General features: G+C 36.1%; 5 protein-coding genes across 6 annotated transcripts in view; 2 read left to right on the forward strand and 3 right to left on the reverse strand.

Moving 5' to 3' along the window:
• Positions 1 to 26778, reverse strand: part of LOC125824410 (uncharacterized) — a 106208-nt gene that overhangs the window by 55097 nt on the left and 24333 nt on the right. The gene's annotated exons all lie outside the window — the stretch shown is intronic.
• LOC125824414 (uncharacterized) lies at positions 3361 to 4471 on the forward strand. Its single transcript, XM_049503787.1, has one exon. It carries the CDS (start codon positions 3371 to 3373, stop codon positions 4469 to 4471), a length of 1101 nt encoding a protein of 366 aa, XP_049359744.1. The 5' UTR covers positions 3361 to 3370.
• On the reverse strand, positions 6410 to 8569 carry LOC125824408 (putative clathrin assembly protein At2g25430). Its single transcript, XM_049503782.1, has one exon. It carries the CDS (start codon positions 8498 to 8500, stop codon positions 6650 to 6652), a length of 1851 nt encoding a protein of 616 aa, XP_049359739.1. The 5' UTR covers positions 8501 to 8569; the 3' UTR covers positions 6410 to 6649.
• LOC125824409 (BRAP2 RING ZnF UBP domain-containing protein 1) lies at positions 12320 to 17759 on the forward strand. Its single transcript, XM_049503783.1, has 11 exons — positions 12320 to 12702; positions 13388 to 13496; positions 13667 to 13781; positions 15145 to 15242; positions 15583 to 15689; positions 15810 to 16059; positions 16329 to 16382; positions 16606 to 16749; positions 16864 to 16928; positions 17202 to 17256; positions 17341 to 17759. Exons 1-11 carry the CDS (start codon positions 12320 to 12322, stop codon positions 17494 to 17496), a joined length of 1536 nt encoding a protein of 511 aa, XP_049359740.1. The 3' UTR covers positions 17497 to 17759.
• LOC125824406 (topless-related protein 4-like) lies at positions 18794 to 26711 on the reverse strand. Of its 2 annotated transcripts, none has more exons than XM_049503778.1 (26): positions 26612 to 26711; positions 26275 to 26361; positions 25789 to 25968; positions 25583 to 25696; positions 25303 to 25461; positions 24994 to 25183; positions 24791 to 24917; positions 24481 to 24596; positions 24146 to 24314; positions 23908 to 24017; positions 23731 to 23800; positions 23491 to 23564; positions 23320 to 23415; positions 23107 to 23202; positions 22686 to 22813; positions 22357 to 22591; positions 22117 to 22281; positions 21936 to 22019; positions 21676 to 21822; positions 21402 to 21512; positions 21148 to 21327; positions 20797 to 20925; positions 20598 to 20693; positions 19861 to 20049; positions 19433 to 19599; positions 18794 to 19292 (listed from the first exon to the last, which is right to left on the reverse strand). In XM_049503778.1, the coding sequence occupies exons 2-26, from the start codon at positions 26352 to 26354 to the stop codon at positions 19097 to 19099; spliced, it is 3408 nt and encodes a 1135-aa protein (XP_049359735.1). In that variant the 5' UTR covers positions 26355 to 26361; positions 26612 to 26711; the 3' UTR covers positions 18794 to 19096. The 2 variants fall into 2 exon arrangements, with proteins under 2 accessions (XP_049359735.1, XP_049359736.1); XM_049503779.1 differs by having other exon boundaries at positions 24481 to 24593; positions 26612 to 26681.

Raw genomic sequence — 26778 nt, forward strand, 5'->3', positions numbered from 1 at the left:
CTCCATTCCAATCTTCATCAAGGATTCTCCAAAGTTGAGGTATGTGGGTTGATTGTGGAAACCTTCCTTTCCACAAGTCCAACCATTTATCCTCTATTTTACTTCAAGTTTATGGGTCCTTATGATCATTTATGAACTCTTGAATTATGGAATTACTACTACACATTCTATTATGGTCTATTTTTGCATATTATCATGAAATGGAATTATTATGTGATGTTTATGGTTTTCATGCTTCCATGATCAAATTATGAAGGTTGATATATATATATATATATGTGTGTGTGTGTGTATGTTGTTGGTGGGCTGATTTATATGTATTTCGGAATTGGTTGGACTTAGTACTCTTGAAAGACATAATTTTATCTACATGAACAATAGTCCACCATGTGTTTGATAAAATGTCATTTATAGAATTCTTAGGAAATGGAAGGTCCAATGTACATCCTAGGAGTCGGATGATTATATAATTATTGAAATGATGATGAAAGGGATACATGTATATGATTTCTCTATATAGTGTTGTGAGTCGACCAAGCCTAGTACGGGGGGTAGTAGGCCCGTATAACCGTATCGAGGGGTTGGTACCTTGGTTGCCTAGTACGGAGGGTAGTAGGCCCGTATAACCATATCGAGGGGTTTGTACCTTGGTCCCTAGCTCGGGGGTGGTAGGCCCGGGTAACCACATTGAGGGGTTTGTACCTCTTTCGCCTTTCCAAGGGGGTGGTAGGCCTTGGAAATACTATATTGATGGTCACTCGCCACACATGTACTACGTCCCACTAAATATGATTTTTATGTAAGCGTCATTATATATATCATTTCATTAATGTGCTATCTATCGGGTATGATTATGCATTTTTCCTATGATGTCCATCTATTGTAGCATTGCATTGCATCTCATATACTTAGTACATTCAAACGTACTAATGCATACTCTATGCCTACATGATGTCACCATGTAGGGACCGGAGCACCGCTTGACCATCCTCCTCCGCGTGGCTAATACGATTTTCTATCGAGGTTATTGGTGAGTCCTCCATTCCGGGGACGTTGCTTATGATCTTTTGCTATGTATAAGACTTTTTCTTTTTTTTGTTATGTATTGACTATGAGGGTGAGCCCGGTAGTTTGTCTTGGCCCCCGCTAAGTACTCATGTTTAGAGGTGGTGTTGGACAAGTTGTGTATTATGCTTGAACTTGACTCATCTATGGTATTTATGTATCATTTCTTCTTCTTTTTCTTGCTCCCTTAGTCCCGATTTCCCCCTTGATTATACTTATCGCTTATGGTCATTTTAATTGCTTCCGCGACCAAGGATGTGTAATGATACGCTATGAGGCTTGTTTAGGGTTCCTTCGGGTTCCCCATTCGCCGGTCACGTCTTGGCCCTAGGCTTGGGTCGTGACAGTTACTTATAGTTTCACAGATTTTTCAAGCATATTTTCGCATTTACAAGCTAAGTTTTAGAAATTATGCAACAATCTTAGTTTTTCGTGTATATTAGCCCATGAATTTGGCGCCTCAAAGAACCCAAATAAATTTTCTGCAAAAACTTTATGAGGACCTCCGTAATGAGTTGGGAAGCATTATGTACATTCCCACAATTTTTTGAGGTAAATTTTCACATTTACAAGCTAACTTTTAGGAATTACGTGACTTTTTTGTTTTCATGTGTATTAGCCCATTAATCTAGCACCTCGGAGCACCAAAAAAAAATTCAGAAAAAACTTTATGAGGACCTTCGTAGTAAGTTGGGGTAGCATTACATACAGCCCCACCATTTTTTCAGGTATATTTTCGCATTTACAAGTCAACTTTTAGGAATTACACGACTTTCTTATTTTTCGTGTGTATTATAGCTCATGGATATGGCATCTTGGAGCACCCAAAAAAAATTTCTGAAAAAACTTTATGAGGACCTCCGTAATGAGTTGGGGAAGCATTACGTACAGCCCCACCATTTTTTCAAGTATATTTTGCATTTACAAGCCAACTTTTAGGAATTACGTGATTTTCTTGGTTTTTCGTGTATATTAGCCCATGGAACTGGCGCCTCAAAGAACCCAAATAAATTTTCTAAAAAAAACTTTATGAGAACCTCCGTAATGAGTTAGGGAAGCATTACGTACAGTTCACCATTTGTTTCAGGCATATTTTTGCATTTACAAGCCAACTTTTAGGAATTACGCGATTTTTTTGGTTTTTCTTGTGTATTGGCCCATGAGTCTGACGCCTCAGAGTGATCAAAAAAATTTCGTGAAAAAATCTTATGACGACTTCCATAACGAGTTGGGGAAGCGTTACGTACAGTCTCACCATTTGTTTCAGGCAATTTTTTTACATTTAAGAGCCAACTTTTAGGAATTACACGACTTTCTTGTTTTTTCATGTGTATTAACCTATGGATCTTGGGCCTCGAAGCACCCAAAAAAATCTGAATAAATTTTATGAGAACCTTTGTAATGAGTTGAGGAAGTGTTATGTACAGTCCCACCATTTTTTGCAAGCATATTTTTGCATTTTCAAGGCAACTTTTAGGAATTTCGCGACTTTCGTGATTTTTCGTGTCTGTTAGCCTATGGATTTGGCGCTTCGGAGCACCCAAATTTTTTTTCGAAAAAAAGTCATAAGGATCTTTGTAATGAGTTGGGGAAGCATTACATACAGTCTCATCATTTTTTTTAGGTATATTTTCGCATTTACAAGCCAACTTTTTGAAATTACACGACTTTCTTAGTTTTCTGTGTATATTAGTCCATGAATCTGGCGCCCCAGAGCACTCAAAAAATATTTATGAAGACCTCCTTTATGAGTTAGGGAAACATTACGTACAGTCCCACTATTTTTTTCAAGCTTACTTTTGCATTTACAAGTCGATTTTTACAAATTACGCAACAAAAATTTATTTTTCGTGTGTATTATCTCATGAATCTGACGTCTCAAAGTCGCCCAAATTTTTTTCCGAAAAATCTTTATTGAATGGTGATTGGAAAAAGTTGAATCTTGTATCTAGCTTGCCTTTTGAATTGTGAATTACAAATTATCCTGGTTTTATGCTGTGATTTATTTCAATTATATGTGTCTACACAAAAGTGGTGAGGTGATTAAGTTCTTGCTTTAAGCCCTCAAAACTTTACTATAGTTGAGAAATGATTGTTAATATGTATATTTTTTAGTATATGGCACAAATAAAAATGAACGAATACCATACAAATAAAATAAGGTGCAAAGAAATTGAATTCCTCTTATTACTCGTTGCCATGAATAAAGAAAAATCATTATTCATTTTCTTTCTCCAATCTCATCTACCACCCCTAACTTCGACTACAAGCTTAGCTTGTCATCTCCGCCACGGATGATGGCAGCATGGTAGAAGAAATTATGGACCAAACACCAACTCCTTCATCAACCATAACTGCAGATTCCTCCCTCTCATCTCAACCTCATTCCCCGCATCTCCCTTCTGCTTCCCCAAACAACAACAATCATATTCTCGAAATCACCCTCATTTCTGCTCAAGATCTATCTCCAGTCTGTAAATCCCTTCGTACCTACGCGTTAACTTGGGTCAATCCCAATCGTAAACGCACCACCCGTGTTGACAATCATGGTCACAATAACCCCAATTGGAATGATAAGTTCTCTTTTCGTGTAGACGATGAATTCCTCAGCTCCGATTCATCAGCTATCCATGTTGAAATTTATACTGTTTCATGGTTTCGTGATATTCTTGTAGGTACCGTAAAAGTTATTATCAACAATCTCGTAAATCCTTTTGAAAACACCAGCAATCAGAGTAAGAAATTTGTAGCTCTTCAAATTCGTCGACCTTCTGGTAATCCACAAGGGATACTCAATATGGGTGTTGCCCTAATTGACAAATCGAAACGGAGTATGCCGTTATTCAGTGAAATTACACCATTGTCGTTGGATCATAGAGATATTTTAGACAGGAAAATAAATGATATCAATGCTCAAGATGAAATGATCAATAATAACCACAATCATACCGATGAGAAATTGCAAATTACCAACAAAATTCAAATGTGGCAGCAATCACATAACGTAGCTTATTCCGAGATCAACAATAATGGAGAATTTCCAAATCAAGCAGGGTCAATAATAAACGGGTCAGAACTGTGCTCTGACATTGGTCCATCTGCTTCTATTGTGGCAGCGGAGACAGCAGCAAAGAAATTGCAGCCATCAAATAGGGAAAATGAAGACGGAGAGAGTTCTATATTGGAGGAGTTGACAGCAGAGGAAGCATATGGTAAAGGATTAGAGGAAACGAAACGAGCAAAAGAGGGACACACACGAAGGAATACAGACGGAGGATTGTATTCATGTTTTGGAAATGCATATTGTTTCGAGTTCACAATTGTTTGTGGAGCGGGTAACAATCAAGGGAATCGTAGAGTTAATAGTAGTACTGGCAAGAGCAGAATGAAAACAAATTCTGCTTAAATATTAATGTATGTATGTGTCCCTTTTTGTATACTAATACACCCTATTTTATACTATGAATGAATGAAATAAGGTGTAAATAGCCTAATAGTGAACAAATTGCTAAAAGAAAATGCAATTAATATATTTTTGTTCATGTTCTCTCTAAGACTCATTTTATTGTAGTCACAACATTTTCCATCTAACATAATTAAGTAATGATCTACTTTTACTTTTACTTTTGGCAAGATTTGGTGTTACATCTTATTTATTATAGTCATAACATTTTCCATCTAACATAATAGTCAAGTATTCACGATGATATCACACAATGTATTGGTGCGGCATGAATGAAGTGGAGGCTTGCCTCTGGAGTCTTGTGTGATAAAAAAGTACTGCCAAAATTCAAAGGTAAGTTCTATAAAATGATAATTAGACCGACATTGTTGTATGGGGAGAAGTTTTGACTAGTAAAAAATTCTCACGTACAAAAGATGCATGTTGCAGAGATAAGGATGTTGACGTGGATGTGTGGTCATACTAGGAGCGATAAGATTAGAAATGAGGATATCCAGGATAAGATGGGAGTGGGATCTGTGGTGGACAAGATGAATGAAGCGAGACTGAGATGGTTTGGACATGTTGAGAGGAGATGATGTAAGAGGTTGGTAATAGAAGGTATGAAGAGAGGTAGAGGTAGACCGGAGAAGTATTGGGAGAGGTGATAAGACAAGATATGACACAACTTCAGGTTAACGAGGGAGTGGAAAACGCATATTAGGATAGAAGGTTAATACTGTAGTGTTTATTATTGTTTTCAATGATCTATCCTAATATGTTGTTTATTGTGTTTTGATTATCACATTATTTTATTGTTGTTTTTAGCTCCTTTCTGATAGAATTTGCATTGTTTCCATGTTACTTGTTATATTCTCTTCATTATCTCCTTCTTCTTTGTGCCTGGATTTGTTGCGCTCAAGCTAAGAGTCTTTTGAAAACAGTCTCTCTACCTTCACGAGTTAGTGGTAAAATCTACGAATATTTTATCCTTCTCAAGCCTCATTCATGAGATTTCACGGAATATATTATTATTGTTATCATCATTAAAATCAATAAAAACATGCATTCGTAACTTTTCCCTTGGGTGGGATTAGTGCTTGTTTGTAACAAAATAATTTGAAGAATTGAGAAAAAATCTTATCATGAGTTTTAACTTCTCTTTTATAATTGTAGCACCAATATTTTCTTTTGTTTTACACTCCACTTTAAAAAGTTTTTCTATATTTCCAAGTTCAGCCACAAGAAGTACGAGTCTGATCGATCATAATTACGTGCCTTTTAACCTATTTTTATGTATTGTGAAATGAAGGGATAGTAAACTACTGATCTTAAAGAAAAAGGTAAGTTGCACTTTTGATTAATTAGGTCATATCATTTTCATTGTTGAACTCAAATAACTAGTTGTTAGAAATTTAAACACCATAGCTCATCATATCATTTCTTAAAGTATGATCCTTCTTTTAAAATCAAGTCAAATTATTATTAAGAAGATTAATGTGCTTGAGTCGTCCCTGTCTCAAGTATTAAATTGTCAACGCGGTTTGGCTAGCTATGTGCTAGAGGATGGTATGCAACCGGAGAATCAGATGTCCTATAATCCCACAAGGTTTACAAATAGGCATGCATATAGATACCATATAGAGAGAGAGAGTTTTGTTTCAGTGTTTGTACTTGTCTTCAAAATGATCAATGCAACATACAAGACCTTCCCCTTCAGATGGATGGACCAACCTATTCTTGATATGATATCTTCATCAACAATATAATTGGTCTCATTCAACCTATATGTTTATTTCCAACTTTTTTTAACTTAAAGTCACCATCCTTACAAAGTAAAGTTGCACATTATCTTCAAACCAGGTAACACTTCTCAATTTTCAGCAATCACCAATTGCAAACTTTGGCTTAAAATATTGAAATGGAAATTTCAACAGGGCGATACATCTAAAAAAGTTACTTATTGTATGGCTGTCTCCATATCCTTTTTTTCAACTCACTTTCGTAAAAATGTCAGAATACACAGCTTATAGGTGTTGCAGAGGAGCTGATAACAGGTTTCAAGAATATGATAATATTGTAGCATAATAAAAGAAAACTGCAATGTAGCAAAAGCACCACATGTATCGCGAGAGGCGAGATTCAGAGGGGGGTGAAGTAATAACCTGCTGGCTGTCCCATCCCATAGGGCATTGATGGTGGCATTCCAGCGCCATAGTAGCCTGGGGTAGCTCCTGCAAGTCTGGACAAACCCATTTGGCCTTGCATCCCGTTGCTTGCGTATTGCTGCCACAGCTGTTGTTCCTGCATTAACAAATGCTGTTTCCTCTCCTGTTCAGCCATTTGGACGTAAGAAGGAGGTGGCACAGCTAGGGAAGCAGCAAATGGATCTTGGTTCCCTACTGGTTGGACTGTTCCATCAGGGGCAGGTAATGCAAGCATAGGTGTTGCAGTCTTTCCCACTCCAGGCAATGCTACACTGCTGGCACTCCCACCAGTCACCTGAGTATTGCTCACGTGCTGCCTCACGGTTCCCTGATCGTACATCCCGTTTAACAAAAGTGAATCAAAACCACCTGCTAAATCAGCCGTCTGCTTTGACAAATTACTGGCGGTTTCTACCAATGCTAACTCCCAGTCAGCTTTGCCAATCTCAGCAGCTGGTGTCTGCCAAGCTGAAGTTACTTGTCCAGTCTCTCCATCAGACGGGAATGCTTCCCAGGAGCCATTCCCCTTGGCTACAGGCCCAGAAAATAGAGCTAATGCCATTTTATTGCCCTCACCATCAGCTGTCACTCCATCATCCTTCAAATTCACCAAGTCTTCAGTTACCTGCTGAGCATGTGGCCTTGGCTGTGGTACAGGTTGAGGAGGAGCAGGAGGAGGAGGTGTGTGATTCTCGGGTGGTGGGAGAGCTTTAATTTCGTTCATATCTGGTGTTTTCTCCTCTTTAACTGCTGACGAACTCTCCACCCTATTTATCTCAGGGCTCCTTGGCCTATTTGCCCTCTCTCTCAAGAAGCCCTCAAGTGTGCCCAAAAGCTTATCAGTGATGACTTGCACTTCTGGGAACTCGGATGACCTTGCAATCCCAACATCCTTGCACCAATTGTAAGTGCCGACAAGCTCATCGATCATCTTTGCTGCACTAACATAAGCATCAAAAGTCTTGACACAATCAGCATACTCCATCTCTGTGAATCGATCCAACAAATTATGTAATACCTCACAAATATCAGCATAAAGCTTGAAGCTCTCCTTCACAAGAGAATATAATGCCGCCAGCACCATCCTACTATCCTTGGCTGCACCAGTCGGTCTACAAGCCAAGAACCTATCAAGAAGCTGAAGCAATTGATTCAACCTCTCTAAAACCTTCTCAGGCTTCATTTCTCTGGCTGGCGTCACCCCACTTTTCTCTTCCCTTCCAGCAGACTCATCAGGCTCATTAAAGAACCTCTTTCTCCTATCCATCCCATGTCCATCGGACCTATACTGACCATAACCATCACCGTCATTCAACTTCCTATCATAAGTAGAAAACTCAAGCTTCTGATCTAAATAAATGGCATAAGTCCTAACGAATCCAGAATGATCCCAGGAATTAGAGTGCGCTTCATCACGAAAACCAGACATATTCAAAACCCTCATCCCTCTCCGACTTGCATACATGATCTCTTGACCAAGTACAGGGTCTCCATCAGTTAATAGCCTATGCACAAGCACTAATGCCTTCAACGCCACAACCCAATCATGGGTTTTGCTTAACCTCTTTGACACTGCAAAAACAAAAGCACTAACATACCCTCGAGAATTAGAGGTCAAGTGCAAAATCTCCCTAATATATTTCTCATCTGCTGGATCATTATCATGAGTGGTTGCTTTCACCACCAATACTTCAAGGTCCGGCGCAACATTGCCGGTCACTTTAGCTAGGCTTATACTAGTTTGATCTTTCACTGCTCCAATTGCCTTCCTAATACTCATAGCCATCACAATTATCTAATCCAATAACTTGGTGCCTTTAATCACCTTTCACAAAAACAAAAACAACAACAAAAAAGAATCTTTTAATCTAATATTATTTGTTTTCCACTATTCAAATTGATTACAACTAGAATTAAAAAAAAAAGTATAATGCATCTTGTCGAAGCGTGGCCATCTCATCTAAAATTTTAAGTTGTACAAGAGAACATATTATTAACATAATTATAAGCCTAATTCTTTATAGGCCAACAATGTGAAAATTCTTCTTCTTTTTTAATTATGGTTAGAGTGAGACTCAAACCCACCGCCTTTTTTTTCTGAATTGTATGATCCTCTCGTCTATGATTAAAATTTGAAAAATATTACAAAATCACAACTCTTGTAATTAAAAATATTTTGAGGGTATGAAAAAATTGTTTGATTCTACATATCCTGAATAAAAACCAACAACATACCCCATGTATCCTGATACTGTCATAAAAAATGGAAAACATTGTAAATATATTTAACAAACAAAAATTTAAAAAAAATCTAAAACCCTTTTTCAGTTAATCACAAAAAATTGAATAGATCCGAGTCAAAGCCGGCAATGATGAAATTTTCAAAAGATCTTTCAGTAGATATCAGTAAATACAAAACGTCCCTATACAAAATTCAATCGTTAGAACTAAAATTACTGAATACCCAGATGAAATCACATTGAAAATTGATAAATAAGGGCAAAAAACTCATACCCTTTAAAGAATTTCACCCGATCGGAACTGATCGGTAGTTTGCCGCCGACGATTCTTTTTTTTTTTTTTGGCGGAAAATCCAACTGTACCAAAATTGATATATATATAAATATAGAACTGAGAGAAAAGAGAATTGAAGAGAAGAAAAAGACGCGTAGAGAAAAAGGGAAGACACAGTAATGGCTAAAGTGAGAGACTTTCTTGTATATACAGTCAGTCAGGACTCAGGGTGCCTTTTGTGGGTGCTTTTGACATATTCATATTCATTCTCTTTTGATTTGATTTAAATACAATTTTTCAAAAATATGTTTGGGTGCCGGTGAGACCTTTTCTTACTCAGACATTTATTTTACAAGTTAAATTAACTTCGGCGTATATACTTCAACTTCAGGTGTATATGAGTAGATATATGTGACGTAATACATATATGTCGTCATGAAGGATGCAGATTATCAGGTAGAAGTACAACAGGCAAAATCAAACTCAACTCATTCAATCCATTGAAATTTGAGCGGGTTAATTTATTAGCTCAACCCAGTACAACTCAACTCATTTCAACCCATTAAAAATTGGGTTGATATGTAACTCGAATTGGCTCATGAGAAATCTTGTCAAAATATATTTTAAAACTTTTTTTTTCAATTTGATATGTTATATATAACCATAATAAAGAAAAAAAAATATTAGGTGCTAAAATGAACAAATAAAAGAATTAAGCTTAGTAAAAATTGCGTTGGGCTGTATCTTTGACCCATTATATAACTCATTACCTAATCCGTTCTGATTCGACTCATTTTGATCCAAACAAATTTGGATTGAATTGGGTCTTGACTCGATTATTATCTTAACTCATTATAATCCGTCCAAATTTTATCCAACCCACCGTCACTAAATTGTCACCCCTATGTAAAAGCGTGTGTCTATTTTATTCAAGTTTATATAAGTTTAAGTGTCTATTTGTACATATTTAAAAATTAATAAACACAAATATTTACTAAATTAAAATTAAAATATACATTTATGTATCATGCTTAAATTAAATCAAGGACGAAGCTATAGTCGGCAGAAGGGTGATCATTTCAACATTATTTGTCTAACAATAAAGTTATACAATAATTTAATGGGAAAAAGGCGTGAAATATATTCGAATTTTGATTGAAATTGTTGTAACATCAAACTTTGGAAAGGATCTTTTACCCCCTACATTATTTAATAGTGTATTTTAAAGGTATATATGTGTCCACGTGGACATCATAAAAATTGTATCATTATAAATAGTAATGTGTCCACGTGGGCACATATATACCTTTAAAATACATTATTAAACAGTGTAGGGGTAAAAGGTCATCCACAAAGTTTGATATCGTAACAACAATTTCGGCCAAAATTAAAGTATTTTTCAAACTTTTTTCCCTAATTTAATTAAACGACTTATAATATACAATTTAAAATCATACTTGGCAAAAGATAATCCATTAAAAAGGAACACAGAAAGTACCAAATTATATGACACAGAGTAATACTATGATTTCCTTAATCCCAAAACCAAACATTCCCTTAATATACTATAAAATGCAGAATTATAATTTATAAGCCATGGTTATTAGTCAAAATATGAGGTTTCAAAAGTTGTAATTCCTATTTTGAATATTCAACTGTGTATTAAATTCTTATTGTTCCTTTCATGAAAAAAAATATTATTAATTCTTTCTTTTTATAATACTTGCCTTAACTTGGATTGAGGACAATTTTCCCTAAAGATTATTGTATTTAGTGTTTGTTTCATCAATATGTTATTGTTTGTGTAATGGAATATTATGGCGACTAATAAGAATCTTTAGTGCAATTATAAATTAAACTCTTTTGTAAATCTATTTTTTTTCACTTAATAAATTGATAAAATTAAGTACACTCTTAAGTCTTAATCGTAATTTATGTGACATGTTTTTTTTTTAATCTTGCATCCAAAATATACATCATACTTCTTTATTTATGAATAAATAATTTAATTTTAAAATTTTAATTATATTTATAATTTGTTGTTTACATTCAGAATTGTACCCGCAATATTTATCAATAAAGTTATTTCTTCTTATTTTATTATGATTGCAATTTATTATTCTGTCAATTTAAAATTTATTGTAAACAATACTTAAATAAGTAAATAATGACATATCTCTATCCATTCCTTCAAAGTTTTAATGAAAAGTCCTTTTACAAACTTTGTTATAAAATCTACTGCAATATTTATTTAACTTCTTATAGTATTATGTGTATTAAGTATTAAATTGTCTTCTCTCTTGCTTTGCCTTAAGGATTAAGCAAAGGCAATATTTTTATTACTTGTAGGTTGTATCTCTCCACCAATAGAAAATGTTGATTAATTCAAAACTTTCTCCATAATCTTAATAATTAGTCGTGTTTAAAGTAATCTTTTGTAACCACACTCTATAAATAAAAAATGATGGATACTTAAAAGAGAGAAAATAAATTTTCATATCTTGTCTCTCTTATTTTAGTTTTATATTTAATATTGTTAATTTGAGTTTGATTGCTTTTAACTTGTTATTATCACGAAACTTTAATCTCATTTCATTATTTTGAAATTGAATTTCACAATCTTACTCTAAAATTAAAAAAAAATATAATTATCTACCAGTTTAGATCCCCAAAAAAATACACATATCTTGTAAATAGTACTATTATATATAAATAGATATAAATAATAAGAGAAAAGCATATTTCTCTTTTTTTAATTATTAAAAATATATATTTATACAATATCAGACGATATAACATTAATTGAGAAGTTTGAAAAATTCGATCTTATTATTACCTAAATAAACAACATTAACTATTAATAATTTGTCGTAGCATAAATAGGAAAGAAATTTGTTGCGTTTTAAATTATTATCTGAAACGACTACAGATTGATTAAAAAAATTATATTACTACAATACAAGTAGAGAAAAAGTGGGGAAAATTGGTTTTGCAAGTCACCTATAATTCTTTTTAGTTTATATGTAATATTTTTTTTTTAAAAACAGTTACGAAAAAATTATATATTTTTTATTATTTTTTTATTTTGTCAATGAGAATGGAAGAGTATTTAAGGAATATAATTCCCAATTTAAACAGCTTACCAAAGAACGCCATGTTCACCCTCCAAATCCACACCGTCGACTCTCCACAACCTCTTCCGACCACCATCGCCACCACTTCCTCCGTCGCACACGGCCCAAACCCTAACAGTGACCTTAGCAGTAGCAGCGGAAGCTTACATCTATCGGAACTTAGAGGAATCGCTCATCTCTTCCGCCACCTTCCCTCTTCCACTTCCACCACTATTTCTAACCCTATTTCCCGCACCACCACCGTCTTCATTGTCGCTGCTCCAAATTACCTCTCCCCTGATGATTTCCTTCTCTTCTGTGGAACTCATCTTGCCGATTTCACACATGTTATGTTCCTTAAGTAAGTTTGAAACAGTGCTGGATCCTGGAATTAAACTCTATGTTTAGAATTCTGTTGTAGTTTTGTAGTTATCTGTTCATATCTACTATCTGATGTAATTTTAGTGAATTTAAGCTACATGTTGAAAATGTTGACTTTTTGTTGTTGCGGAGGATACGGATTAGGATTGAAGGTTAGTAGGTAGGAGTATGTTATCTTGTTATCCGTCCATACCAGTAGTTATAGCATTGCTACTGTGGTTTCTTGTCCTTCGATTTCTGTTACTATATGTTGTTTCCTGTACTTCTGTTGTAGTTACTATGTGTTGTTTTTTGTTACTTTCTGTTGTTTCTTGCACTTATGTTACTTCTGCTTTGGACTTTTTTTTCCCTTGAGCTGAGGGTCTATCGGAAACTGTCTCTCTACCTATGAGGGGTAAGGTTTGCGTACACTCTACCTTCACAAGACCCCGCTTTGTAGGACTATATTGGGTATGTTGTTGAAAATATTGGCTTCAGATCTATATCTGTGGTTTTTAAAGGTTATATATATGGTTGAGTGAGAGTCTTTGCATTTTCATGAAAGTAGTGGTGTCAGAGGGACTGTCATTTTCACGGAAGTAGTGGTGTCAGAGGGACTCTGCATTTTCTGGCTTAAAATTGTTTGTAAATTTGTTTATGTTGAATTTTAATACTGAATGTTTCAGGAATGATGGAATAGAACATAGTTACAGTGTGTTGATCAATATTGTTAATCAGTTGGCTGCTGATGGGTTTTACTGTAGCTTCAATGGCAAAAGGTTTAAGCCTACCGAGGTATCTAACTGCTGCTGCTGCTGTTATTATGATCATTATCATTACCAGTATTAGTTTTTAGCAATAGTATTAGAGTTCATTACTGCTTTTATCTTTGTGGTTATGAATACGTTTTTTTGGATTTTATTAGACTCTTTTGTTTATTCTGAATAGGGTGTGCAACTTTTCAGGTTGAGGTTTGCCATATATACTTTATTCAATCAGTGGTGTACGAAGAATCGGCATATATTACAAGTACACCTCCTGTTGGTTATACTGAATTGCCAACATGTCCAGTGTGTCTTGGTGAGTAACCTGACTTTGCTAAATTTTTGTGTAAATTTGAAAACATTTAGCACAACAACTACATCTCAATACTAAAGTAGTTGAGGTCAGGTTTATGAATCCCAGTGTTATCAAAGGCGCGCTTAAGCCCTGAAGCGAGGCTCAAAACGTGTTGAGCGCCTTGCCTCACTTTATGTGCGCTTTAGTGTTGTCATCAAGGTTCTAAGGCATACTTTTTGTTGCCAATGAGCCTCCTCTTCAGAGGTGACACTAAACAATTGATATTTCACTCTATCATAAAAAAAATCAATTTCTTTGGTCATATATTTGTCATTCATGTTTATAATTATTAGTCTTGAACTAAACATATATATTTGTGTTTTTTTCTCCCTTTGCACCTTTTTTAATTAAAGCCCACACTTTATTTGTGCTTAAAGCCCCAACGGACCTTAGAGTTTTTTTTGTGATTTTCGCCTTTGATAACACTGATGAATCCTCAATATCCGTCCTACTTTGTTTGGACTTGATTCATTTAATGACCTAATATTTGGAACAAATTAAGGATTCTGTAGAACTGTAGTGTAAATGTCACACATATCCTTTTCTTTAATAACCATGTTATCGTGCACCTTGACTAATTTCACGAGGTACCTTCTATCTTCCACCAACACAGATAGCAGGTGATAACTCTATCCACCAAGGCATGGACAAATGTGAAGAGAACATCTAGTGTTTTTTGTCTCCACTGGAATGTGACCCGAGAACCTCATGGTACTCCACCCACCTCATTGAGCACTAGGCCACACCCTTGGGTACATATCACACATATCCTTCATTTCGTGCAATCTCTAAGCAAATTTTAGAGACTTTTGTCGAATGCCAGACCTAAAGTAAAGTGTGTCAATAATGACCAACTTTAATTCTAGCTAGTTGGTATTGTTATGGATACAACAGGTACCTTGCTTCAGTTTGTTTATCACTAAGTCTGCATAGAATCCAATAAATTGTAGGTATTTTGAGATAACTCTTCGTCTGGTGATTTTAGATCCATCTCTTCCCTGTTTAACACCTTCAATCATCACAATGTCGTACTTGAAGACTAGTGCATTTGGAGGTCTATGTAGGAGTAGACCATAGCAGAACTTTCTCAAATGACTCTCTTACTTTTTCTCTTCTATATGCACTATTTGACCTGTTAATGTGATCATTTCTTAATTATCGATACCATGTATGACCGTATATCTATTCTAGCATCCACATTAATACTTATGGTTTTTCTAATTATATGTTGGAAAAACTTCACATAATATTTTCTACATTTTTACATTCTTTTTTTCTACATTTTGACGTGGAAAACTTACACAATTCATGTTGGGAATTTCAGAAAGATTGGACCAAGATACAAGTGGAATACAGAGTACACTTTGTGACCATTCCTTTCAGTGCTCTTGTGTCTCAAAGTGGACCTATTTGGCATGCCAAGTTAGTATGCTTGCCTAATTTCTCCCCATTACTCTCATTTACACTGATGAAATTAAGTGCTTTGTCAATATTCATGAAAAAAGTCATGTACGTGAGGTCTTTACAAGATCAGATTTTCTACTACTAAGTTTCATGCATGCACTTCAGTTGAGGAGTGAGTGCTTATGGGTGAATTTGAGTGTTTTGATCTTAAAACTGTCTCATGTGCTCTTGAGTTTTATTGTTATGGTTATACTTTTATCTGTTTATTTGTTTTTTATTTTTATTTGTAAATAACGTTCTTGCCTAATTTGTCTGTTTCTGTATGTGTTTACTGACAATATTTTACTGTCTATTGTAGGTGTGTCGACTTTGTCAGCAGCAAGATGAGAAGCCTGCCTGTTCAGAGTGTGGAACAATGAAGAATCTTTGTGTTTGTTTGATTTGTGGTTTTGTAGGGTGTGGAAGGTACAGAATACATTTTTCCCCCTTTAACCATCCTACTAGTGAACTTAATTAGTTGCTATTGTGACTTGATGGTGTTTAAACATCTCTGACCAGCCCTTCCTTGGCTTGTTCTTATCATAGATATGAGAAAAAGCATGCAATTAAACACTGGACGGATGCAGCGCATCACTATTCACTTGAATTGGAAACCCAACAAATCTGGGATTATGTAGGGGACAAGTATGTCCACCGATTGAACCAATCGAAAGGTGATAGCAAGTTGGTTACTGTTAATTCCCGATGTACTGCAACTGAGGGAGAATGTACTACTTGTGGCGATGATGAGGATTCAAGTTTTAGTGGTGCCCTTTTCAGCAGCAAAGTTGATTCGGTATTTTTTTTCTTTATTCTCTCATATCATTCTTGTTACGCAATGACTTTTTGACATTCTTTAGGATCGGACATAATTGGAAATCCCTCCATTTCCTGTCCTCTCCTTAGGGGACATATCATTCTTGTTACGCAATGACTTTTTGACATTCTTTAGGATCGGACATAATTGGAAATCCCTCCATTTCCTGTCCTCTCCTTAGGGGTTTTATTTTGTTATTAACTGCCATATCTTGAAGCAAATTAAGTTATTGTTTTACCTAAATGTAGATTGTAGATGAGTACAACAATCTTCTTGCTAGTCAGCTGGAAACTCAAAGACAAGTAAGCAAACCTTAAACCTACTATCATTCTGTTGATCACCCCTTGCATTTTTTTCATCTCAGAAGAAGTGATATCCTGACCTGCCGTAACCTCTACTAAATTTCTCTGTGGCAGCAAGTGTCGGAGCAGTTTTCACTATGCATGCATTTTAGCCAGAATTTAAGCATGTTAAAGAGTTGAAAGTCCTTTCAGTTAATTAACAGTTTTGACTAATGTTCCTCAGCATTATGAATCTCTACTAGCCGAGGCAAAGAGTGGAAAAGAGAGCTCAATATCCAGAGCAGTGGAGAAGGCAGTTTTCTCAAAGTTGAATGACTTGCAGGCTAAGATAGAAATGTATACAGAGGAGACAAAGTCCACTGCAGAGGTAGGGACCGATCAAGAAAAGTTTCCGTGCACAAACTTCCTGGATCTTTTCCGTACCTTATTTCCACTTTTATGTAACTCAATAACTTTTTGATTAATTACCTTTTGTTTTTAGAGGAATCAAGTGCTTTTGAAAAACCAAGAGCTTTTGCAGACAAAGTATAGAGAAACAGCAGAAAGGTACATTTATTTTATCTGGCTTATGTTAGCTTTACAAGTCGTCAGTAAGACTCGCTAGAGCTCGAAAATATCTGCATTTTGTTACATTTTCCACTAATTTAGTTTGATACTAGTCAATTTGGATTTTGGTGATATCAATAGGTTGGCCCAATTGATTTGTACCCGTCTTTTTCTTCACTTCCACGTCATTATGCACTAAACCTGTGTGGTGGTTTAAACTAAACTAGACACAGCTATGTGACTAAAGTTGTAAATACATTTACCTGTGCGTAGGGAAAGGTTATTACTCAAGTCGAAGGACGAGAATAAACTGGACCTCAAGGAACAGGTACTTCCATTGCATTCCTTTTGGCTTGTTCAATTTTTCTCTTTCCCGTTTAATATAGCTGAGTTTTCTTCTCGATTTTCGTAGATACGGGACTTAAAAGTTTATGTTGAAGCCCAGAGGAAACTTTCAAACATGGGAATTTCAGATGGGAAAGGAGGAACTGTTCTATCTGTAGAACCCAACAAGCAATCTTCCAGCAATTCTCGAAGGCGAGGGAAGCTAGGTCGAAGACGGAACTAGTAGCACTTTGACAAAGTGAGGCTTGCTCAAGTGTTTGAGCACCTCCACCATCTACCGGTAGGTTGAGGGTTTGAGTCACCCCTCTACTAGAAGGGTAAGTGGAAACACTATTGATCATCCTGCGGGTGGAAAACGAAAAAGAACTAGTAGGAATTAGTCATCCCCTGCTCTTGTATTATATACTACTAATAAGTTTTGAGCATTGTACATGGAAGAGTCTAATTCTGTGTTGGCACTTTGTAAATGAATTCTTCTTCTTCACAGATTTTATATAATCTAAACAACAATTTCTTGTCAGTTTTCACCAGAAAAGCAAAGCTTTGTAGACTCAGTCAAGTAGTTTCGAAATATTCAATAATTTGACTTATAATAGTAATGAGAATTAAGAAGTTGTGGAGGAAGGCAGTGTTTTAGTGGAAGCCGAAGGTGTTCAATATCTACTATATATATATATATTAAAAAAAATAAGTTTGACCGTGTATGTATAATGTAATTTTACGATAAAGACGTTTTGAATGAATCCTCTTCTGGTACCCTAGCTCCACCCCTACACACACATATGGCTCCAAATTGTTATCCATACAACTCTCTACCAACAACCATGGAATTCCAAATATAGGTGGGTACATTTTTACTTGGTACTGGGTGAACATAAGCCTTGAGACATGGGGCTTATGAATCTTTAATTTCTTACTTTATGTTTTAATAATATAGAACAATAACACATAAATATTGGAAGTGTTAAAGTCATCACTTACAAGATATTACTATCAAACTACACATAGCACCTTCCTAAAGTCTGATCATTTTGAGGCATGAAGATGAATAAAAAGTGAAGATATAAATTTCTAGGTATTTTCATAGGGATGTTCAAATTATATTTAACCTCAGAATATTATTCAATTAGTAATTATGCAATAATATGGACCATTATTTCATATTTGAGTTACTACTCTCAATCTTCAGATAAATTGAGCTTCCATTATTCATTTGTTTGAAGAATTTGAGAGTCAACATTGCTAATTAGGGAATTTGACACATGCATTAATAAGAAGTATGGTTAGACTCCAAGCGTTGAACGTATTTAGAACGCACAATCAAACACTTAGGACATGAGTCTCAGGGCGTTTTGCAAGTACCCCGCCCAAAGGCGAGTCCCAAAAAGATTCAAACTCTTTGTTTCTCCTTTCTGTAACATGTAAAGGTACAGGTTTCATCAAAACACGTCCTCAAACCACTCGAGTAACTTTGAGATATTCAGTAAATATAGAAGGAAACAATTTGGAAATCATTCTTCTTTAGTAAAGCTAAAACGAACCATTGACAAAGGTAATTGTTCATATCTCCAACTATAATTAGGATTTCCAGATTACTGACCCTCTACTACATTTACACGTCCACGAACATTATCGGTGAACTGATGTAACCCTACTAAACAAACTCTACATTATCTAAATTCAGCTTTCTATTAACTACACTGGCTAATCTAGAAGCTTCTCCCCTTCCAAGAAAATTGTAATGGAGGGGCGTTGAAAAACAACACAATGCAGTACATACACTCGTCCTTTCAACGAAAACTGCCAGCATGTGCATGAGGTAACTACCTCTGAGGTTGATCTGAATTTGCAGCACCTGAAGTGCTTGGCCCAGTACCATTTTCAGCTGGGGGCAACATTCCCCATTTACCTTCAGCCTCAAGCGGCTCAAGTACAACTACAGCACCATCGTTTAGTCCCAATGCAAACTGATTCGGATCAGATGGATGTGCAGCAATAACAAGTGGATGCACCCTTGCACTGCAAAACAAATTTCGAAAACAACCAAACTAAAATGAGAAAGCACAGAGAAATACAGCTAAAGTATTTTCAGATTTTTTGAGTTTTTTTTTTCAAACAGTTTTTGGAATAAACAAAGAAAAGCAGCAGTGTTCAATCACCTTGGATTAGCGGGAAGGTATGAAGTAGGATTGATCCGACATCTCCATCGCAGTGTATAAGCACTGAGAACACCTACACTTGCATCTTCAAAACTAACAAATATAGACTGGCTATCACAAGAATATGTTGCATGTGTAATTGGCCCAGTTACTTCTCTAGGTACCCACTGTTCAAGACGAAAAATCCAATGTCAGACTTAAACTGGGCAGAATAACATAAGGGAAACACACAGTAAAGAATATTGAAGTAATAATGTGCACATGTACTCTGATACTTTTTTGGTATTCATGATGTAAATGTGGTTAACGGATTCACCAGAAACCCACAGGCCTAATGGAATAGAAGTCTAATCACTGCAACTCAAGCTTATATGATGTATCCTTATTTTAAACTTGGGATTGGAAAGGATTAGAGAAGGGAACCACACCTGTTTGAGGCACTCCAGTTTAGGAGCTTCAAATATGGCTATCTGTGTTTCGTGCACTACCAACAATTGTGTCTGATCCTGGTGAAATTGTACACGAGTATCTGCTTGAGGAGCAGCTGCACGCCCAGCAGGAATCTGCAAGTATTTGCTTGTTTGCTTCTCCCAGGAATCACTGCTCCAAACACACAGCTGTAGAAACAGGGTACCTCATGATGCAACGGTTGCTCATACAAAACATCACAACTACACAAGCTCTTATTAAGGAAAAGATTTGTAAAAATTATAATATGATTGTGGTGAAGTAGGCTGGGTTACCAAACCAAGCACTTCCTTTTGTTGCAGCACATAAGTTAAATATATAAAATTGTCTCCCCTAACAGTTTATGCTTTTATATAGGGTAATCACACATGATATTAGAGCATGCTTGACGTCCTAGGTTCAAATCTCACAGCCACCCATCAACAAAATAGTTCCACATGCTTGGTCCGGAAAAAAGGTTCGAACTGTGAGGAGGCGTATTGCATACATAAAATGAAATAAATAATTGGGTGCTCTCTCCAACAACTTTGAAGTGTTAAGACAAGGTAGTCACACTATTAACCAATTTCCTCTCGATCAAAACTCAACTATCAACCTCCAAATAGTTCCACACTAAACTCATTTTTCCATAATGATTAGGGCAGAATATCTAAAATTGGTTTTTCAACCAAAATACATCTATATCAAATTAATTTACCTGAGAATCTGCTCCTGCAGATATAAGCACGTTGAGAGAATTCGAAAAAGCAAGCCCAGTTATTCTTTTCTGATGTCCTTTGAGCTTTGTCTTTACCTACACAAAGGGATCATACTTGATGTCAACGAATTTAAACTAAATACTGAATTAGTAATATTCCGAAAATCACAAAATGAAACAAATGTTTGAATAACTCAACCTCGTCAACTCGGACATTATATATTTGGATGGAGGAGTCATCCATTCCTATGGCAATAACATTGTTATCTTGAGGATGAAATGCCAAAAAGGTTGCTGCGGGTGGGGCGGGCATAAATGTTGTCATAGTCTGCATTTGCAACAGAAACAATATATAGAGATTAGTGGAAAGCAAAATAAAGCAAAATAATATATAACTTCATGCAACTAATTCCTGATTTATAGCAGCTTTTTAGCTGAACTGCTAGACTAAAGCTAGAGTGCAAGTTGCTCAAAGTTTCCCTCTTTCATCCCCACATATGCAACCAAATTACTTGTGGACAGCTCAGAATGAAAAGATGCAGTATTTTACCTTAAAAGTCATCATATTGAACAACGATATTTTCCCTCCAGAAGCTGACATGACGTAGGAGTCATTCTTTGAGAGTGCAAAACACGGAACAACCTCTTCAGGATTTGTGTCATTAGTATCATTTGTCATCAGTGTCCCACTTGCAGGTTGCCATAGTTGTGGGACAATACTTGCATTAGCCTATTAGAGAATTGCACAATGAGCTGTAATGATATATATTTGCAAAAGAGAGTTAAAGTTGTAAAAACCAATACCTTCCCTGTCGGGTGTCGGTCATTTCTGGGCCATTTCCAAAGTTTGTGCACAGCATTGGCAGCTAATGCCAATATAGCGTATCCTGAATTTGTATATATCAACCTTGTAACCTGAAACTGGAAAGTATTAGAAAAAAGGACTACTTTTTTCAGCTTAAATGGAAAATGACATTAGTCATTACAGATCAAGTATATGATGCAACCTCACATCTCATAAAGAATTGTTTACAGGCAAAAACTTTGGTCATGGTTTTATTTAAGCAATAACTCATACCTTCGGTGCTGTTGCACTGTCAGGAAGCTTCAAGGATCTACACTGTGATGGATCATTAATTTCAGTTGGTTTCCAGATTTTAGATTTATCAACAGGCTCTTCTGCAGCTCTTGGCCTTGCATCACCTAAATTGCGACTTTCACCATTCTACCAAGAAATTAAAATAAAGGGGCTGATCAACAAATGGTCCAAAGTCCCAAAACATACAAGTATGAACTGCACTAAGAAAATCTCTATTTAATTAGAAAAGTGTCACCAACCATGGATGCCATTGGCACTGCTCGATCTACAAAGCTTGCAGCAACAGAAGTGCTAGGAGGCCCAAAACTTCCCACCGTGGAGGGCTGCACACATGTAAAGCATTTTATCGACAGCCTAATATTACACAGTAATATTTTCAACATGGAAGAACAAGGAAAGGAAATGCATCAATCCATCTACCTTCACCGCAGAAGCAGAAGATACTCTAGAAGGATCAAATGGGCGATTTTCCATGGATCTTAAAAGCCTAACACCATCTGCATTTGCTAAGATTTTTAGCCCATTGTCACTTGTCGAAACAGCCAACAACATTCCTTCCTTGTTAAATCGGAGGCAAGGAGAAGCCTGGGAATGTGGTAAAAATGTGTAAGTAAAAAAGACATGGTTGGGTTGTTAAAGAATTGGTCGACTGGCATTTACCGGTAAGCCACCGTCAGCGTCAGTAGTTGTCAGTAAGTTAACACTGTCCATTTCCCAAAATTTGATCGTGAATTCATCACCAGCTGCCAAAAATCTGTTTTTAGTAGTGTCAAATTGCACTACCCCACCTGCACGCTTCCCCAGACCACTAAATGTACGCTTTACAGCTCCTTCACTTTCATTCCATTCAACAAGATATGACTCTCCTTCTTTGTTAGTCCCACATGAGAATAACCTGCAAGCCAATATTTCATGATATACCACAAACTTTAACCAAGGGAAAGTAAGAAAATCGCATCATGCACAGTTATGGAAGTCATTATGCAAACCTTGTTCCATCAGCACTATAGGCCATTGTGGTTGATGAATGACCTGGTGCATCATAGTCAACTCTTGAACCCATGTTATCGTATAACCACGCCTTTATTTTCCCATCAATTGCAGTTGAGAAGATAAACTGAGAAGACAAAAAAAGGAGCAGAAGACCCAAGAAGTTAGATAAAAAAATATCACTAAAGACAAGTAAATTAGATCTTCACATCAAAAGAGAAGCATTTTTGAATTCATGAATGCTGAACAGCCTCATAATTTTTATTACTACTTGTTAATGCTCTTGTGCATATCAAAATACCTGAAAACTGTTTCTTCAAATCATATATGAAGGAAGAAATAGTGCCCGAAATGGGGAAAAAATCATCTAACAAGTTATAATAAATTTTCTGATAATTCAAAAGGAGGAGCATGGTTAACCTGAATACTTTCTTTGTGATGTGGACATACTGAATAGACTGGTGCCTCATGGCCCTCAAAAGTATATTGCTTAGCCCCTGACACTGCATCCCACACCTGTGAACGAGAAATATTTTATCAAATACAGCTCATAACCAGTAAACAGAAAAAGGTGAACGGGGTGGAGGAAGTCCGACCCTTACAATCTGAGTCAAAGCACATAACATATCAGACCTTAATAAGCCTGTCATCCCCACAGGTTACGATACAAATCTGTTTATTAGGGAAGGAAAAGGCAAGATCGTTGACACTTCCTGAATGAGCCTCAATCTGCACGTAAGGCCCAGTCAAAGTCCGTATTCATTTAGTAAAAGAAAGCAAGAGGTAAATATTCGGAAGGATTACCTCAAGATGGTTTCTAAGATCATCGCCACCGTGATATGAGTAGACGTGCACAAGGTGCTTAGAGAATGCAACGCCTAATGAAGAATCAACAGAAAGCAAAAGGAAAGTTAAGGCCGATTATTGCAATTCAGTCTAAAAAATTTAGCTTTCAGTAGTATGAACTACTGAAACAAGCTTTATCATTCACAGAAAACTAAAGGTTCCAGGATTTAATTTCATTATAGCCTCCAGACGACTTACCAAACAGAGTGCCATCAGGACTCCACATTACACGGTTAACTGATGCAGAGTACTCACTTGCCATAGATGCCTGGTTGTTATTCAGATAATAAATTGGTATCTATGAGACTTATAAACCATCCATATGACCACAAATGATAAACAAGTGTGAATGCAATCAACAAGTTTCACACTTACCTGTAGAGCCACTGAACATTGTGAAAGATCCCAAATCTTGAAATTTCTGTTAGCAATCCTCTCCCTAGAACCCAATTCCCAAAGCATAATCTCTCCTGTGCCAGTACCAACTGAAAATAAAGAACCATCAGTAGCAGCCCAAAACAAATGTACAATTGGTGTAGCATAAAAGTAGATCTAAAAATCAAAATGAGGGAAATGAATTAACGAAAACCAATTTCACTGTGTGGAAACTAACCAAGAAGCAAAATCTGCTGCACCGGATGGAAATCCATACTCTTGACTGCTGAACCCTGATTTAGAGTCATGACAAAAGCCTTGGGCAAATCATCTGATGAGTAGGAACTTTGCGCATGGCTTTGTCCGGAGTATCCACCAGGCAAAATATTGATAGGCATATTATTTACCTGTAATCAATTCATATAGAATCACTGTTTCTCTTAAAATACGAAAGCATCAAACACACAAAAGAACTTCCTAAAATATGAGCGGATTTGCAAGCCACAGTTTCTAACGTACAGCTCAGTTAAATACAAACTAATGTGTAAGCAACTCAAGATAATGGTAACATACTTCATCTGATACACCAAAAGGTCTTGATCTCTTTAACATGTGCTCCGAGTCAGCTGTTTGATAGTCTACTGTTGAGTTATTTGTAGGAGTCCTCGGACGCTTTAGCATAGCTGCTGTTAAATAATTAGCACATAGAGCAAGTATCAGTTTATGGTTAGCTAACTCTAACAGGGGAGAGGGATTGGAGGAGAGAAATCAGTTTTTCAGATTTGCAAATACACTCCACTATATTTGTCAATGAATGGGCGGTCGCACTAGTATTGATGGACCTCAATAGAATCATTTCGAGGTTGTGCTATACGTACAATACCTGCTGCATTATTTGGAGTGGTAAAACCTATTGGTCCAGCAGATGCAGAAGGATGAGAGACTTGGGAAGGATTAGTCATCCACCCAGCAAGAGCGTTTTGCAGAGGAGCAGGTGCTTGCTGGAAAGGCTGAAAGAAACAAACTTCAATCTCTAATCATTCATGATTTACAAATGAAATTTAGCTAGTTTGCTTTTCTACTTACAGTTACACCATGAGGACCCAGAGCTTGAAAAACCCCCGACTTTGGAACAGCTCCCATGAGTGGATGAGTAACAGGGGACGGAGCACGTGCACCATTTGGCTGTGAAGGACCGCAAGAATGGTCCACAAATAAGGTCTTTATGTCAGGATTAGGCTTCGGGCTCTTACAAAGCTGATGCTGCCAGTTCAAACTGCAAGAATAACGGGCACCTATGTGTAAGCCAACTACACTATAAATAAAAGAAGATAAAAACAAGAACCAAAACCGAAATGCTAGTATTTAAAAGTCTAATGCTCTCCAGAAATAAACCTCTGGTTGATTAATGTCCGCAGTCTTGCATTCTTCAAGGAAGGAAAGGTCAGCTTATCACGAAAAAGGGGATTTGCTTCTATCAATTTCTTGAGTTCCAGAAGCATTATACCCCTAGCAGACTTAGTATCGCCATATTTAGATAATTGCTCGTTATCCCTGAAAATCATTGCAGACAAATCCAGAACCATTTGAAAATTGACAAAGAACACATTTAAAAGATAGACAAAATAGATATGGGAGCTAAGATAGCAATCTCTGAGTCAAGTCCTTCCGTTACCTAAAGTTGTCAAGAGTCAAAAGTTGTGTTATTTCTTTGAAAAGCTCTTCATTAAACGCCGAAAACACCTTCAAGTCCTTAACTAGGATCTCAACAGCTTTAGAACGGTCATTCCTAGAAGAGATACAAAAACAAACCATCAGACATTATAGAAATTATTGAAACACACAACAAGCATCTAAATCGGAAAAAAAAATCAGACTCACCTATCCAGAGCTTCAAGATACTTTTGCTTTCGGATCTCGAAGAAAATTTTCATGGAGTATCTATTATCATCAACCTTAGTGAACCCAGATAAGTACTTTTCCACTTCATCCCATTCTCCATTCCCCACCATTTCATCAAAATGCCTCATGTTAAAGTAAAACCCAGATTCTTGCTCCAATCTTCAACACACCAAAAACATAAAAAATTATACCACCAAACAAACAAAACCTCAACAACATTATTACAAATCATAAATTCTTCTCATTTAATTGAGTAAAAAATGGTATATATAAAGACAAAAAATCCCATTCACATACACAATTAATATAACAAATCAATCAATTCAGCTAATTTCTCACTCAACCCACAAATTTCACAACACTTTAGATCCCCAAACCAAAAACTCAAACAATTCTTCAATCTCCCACATTTACAACAGAAAAAAAAACCCAAAAAAATGAGGAAAAATAAAAACAAAACCCTACTTGTGAACAGCATCTTTGAATTTCTCCTCATCCAGAAACTGCAGTATCAAAAATACAAGCTCTCTACTCAGCGAAGACATCTCTCACCTGCAAAAAAATAAAAAATCCTCCAAATTCAACTCCAACCCATTAAAATTAAACCAATTCCATACAATTCCCCCAAAACAAAAACTCCATAGATCAAACACAAAACCAAAATTTCCTCAAATTAAACTCACCTAACACCTAAAACACCTCATCCACCCACATATACGTGCATGTACATACATATACATATATAGAGAGAGAAACCGCCTAAAACACACACACATACACATACACACAATAACATACATACCTTGAATGAATGAGTGAGAGACTAAACAAAAAAAAAAAATAGATCCAAGGTTTTTTGTGTCTATATATATGAGAGAGAAACTAGAGAGAGAAACAAAAAAGGTAGAATTTTGAGTACTTTTTTTTATGGAAGAGAGAGAAAGAGAAAAAGACCATGTGTAAGTAGGG

The sequence above is a fragment of the Solanum verrucosum genome, unplaced genomic scaffold (genome assembly GCF_900185275.1).
Source record: "Solanum verrucosum unplaced genomic scaffold, falcon-dt-bn FXZP01000022.1, whole genome shotgun sequence".
NCBI classification, from domain to species: domain Eukaryota; kingdom Viridiplantae; phylum Streptophyta; class Magnoliopsida; order Solanales; family Solanaceae; genus Solanum; species Solanum verrucosum.

Bases quoted from the DNA above. Each gene is read 5' to 3' on its own strand.
- LOC125824408 (XM_049503782.1), bottom strand. From the start codon at position 8,500: ATGGCTATGAGTATTAGGAAGGCAATTGGAGCAGTGAAAGATCAAACT.
- LOC125824414 (XM_049503787.1), top strand. From the start codon at position 3,371: ATGGTAGAAGAAATTATGGACCAAACACCAACTCCTTCATCAACCATA.
- LOC125824406 (XM_049503778.1), bottom strand. From the start codon at position 26,354: ATGTCTTCGCTGAGTAGAGAGCTTGTATTTTTGATACTGCAGTTTCTG. The intron at 24,918-24,993 runs GTAAGTAGAAAA...TGTTTCTTTCAG, and splicing joins TGGGTCCTCATGGTGTAACT to CCTTTCCAGCAAGCACCTGC. The intron at 24,018-24,145 runs GTTAGTTTCCAC...CTTTATTTTCAG, and splicing joins GCAGCAGATTTTGCTTCTTG to TTGGTACTGGCACAGGAGAG.
- LOC125824409 (XM_049503783.1), top strand. From the start codon at position 12,320: ATGAGAATGGAAGAGTATTTAAGGAATATAATTCCCAATTTAAACAGC. The intron at 13,782-15,144 runs GTGAGTAACCTG...TGGGAATTTCAG, and splicing joins AACATGTCCAGTGTGTCTTG to AAAGATTGGACCAAGATACA. The intron at 17,257-17,340 runs GTACTTCCATTG...CGATTTTCGTAG, and splicing joins AACTGGACCTCAAGGAACAG to ATACGGGACTTAAAAGTTTA.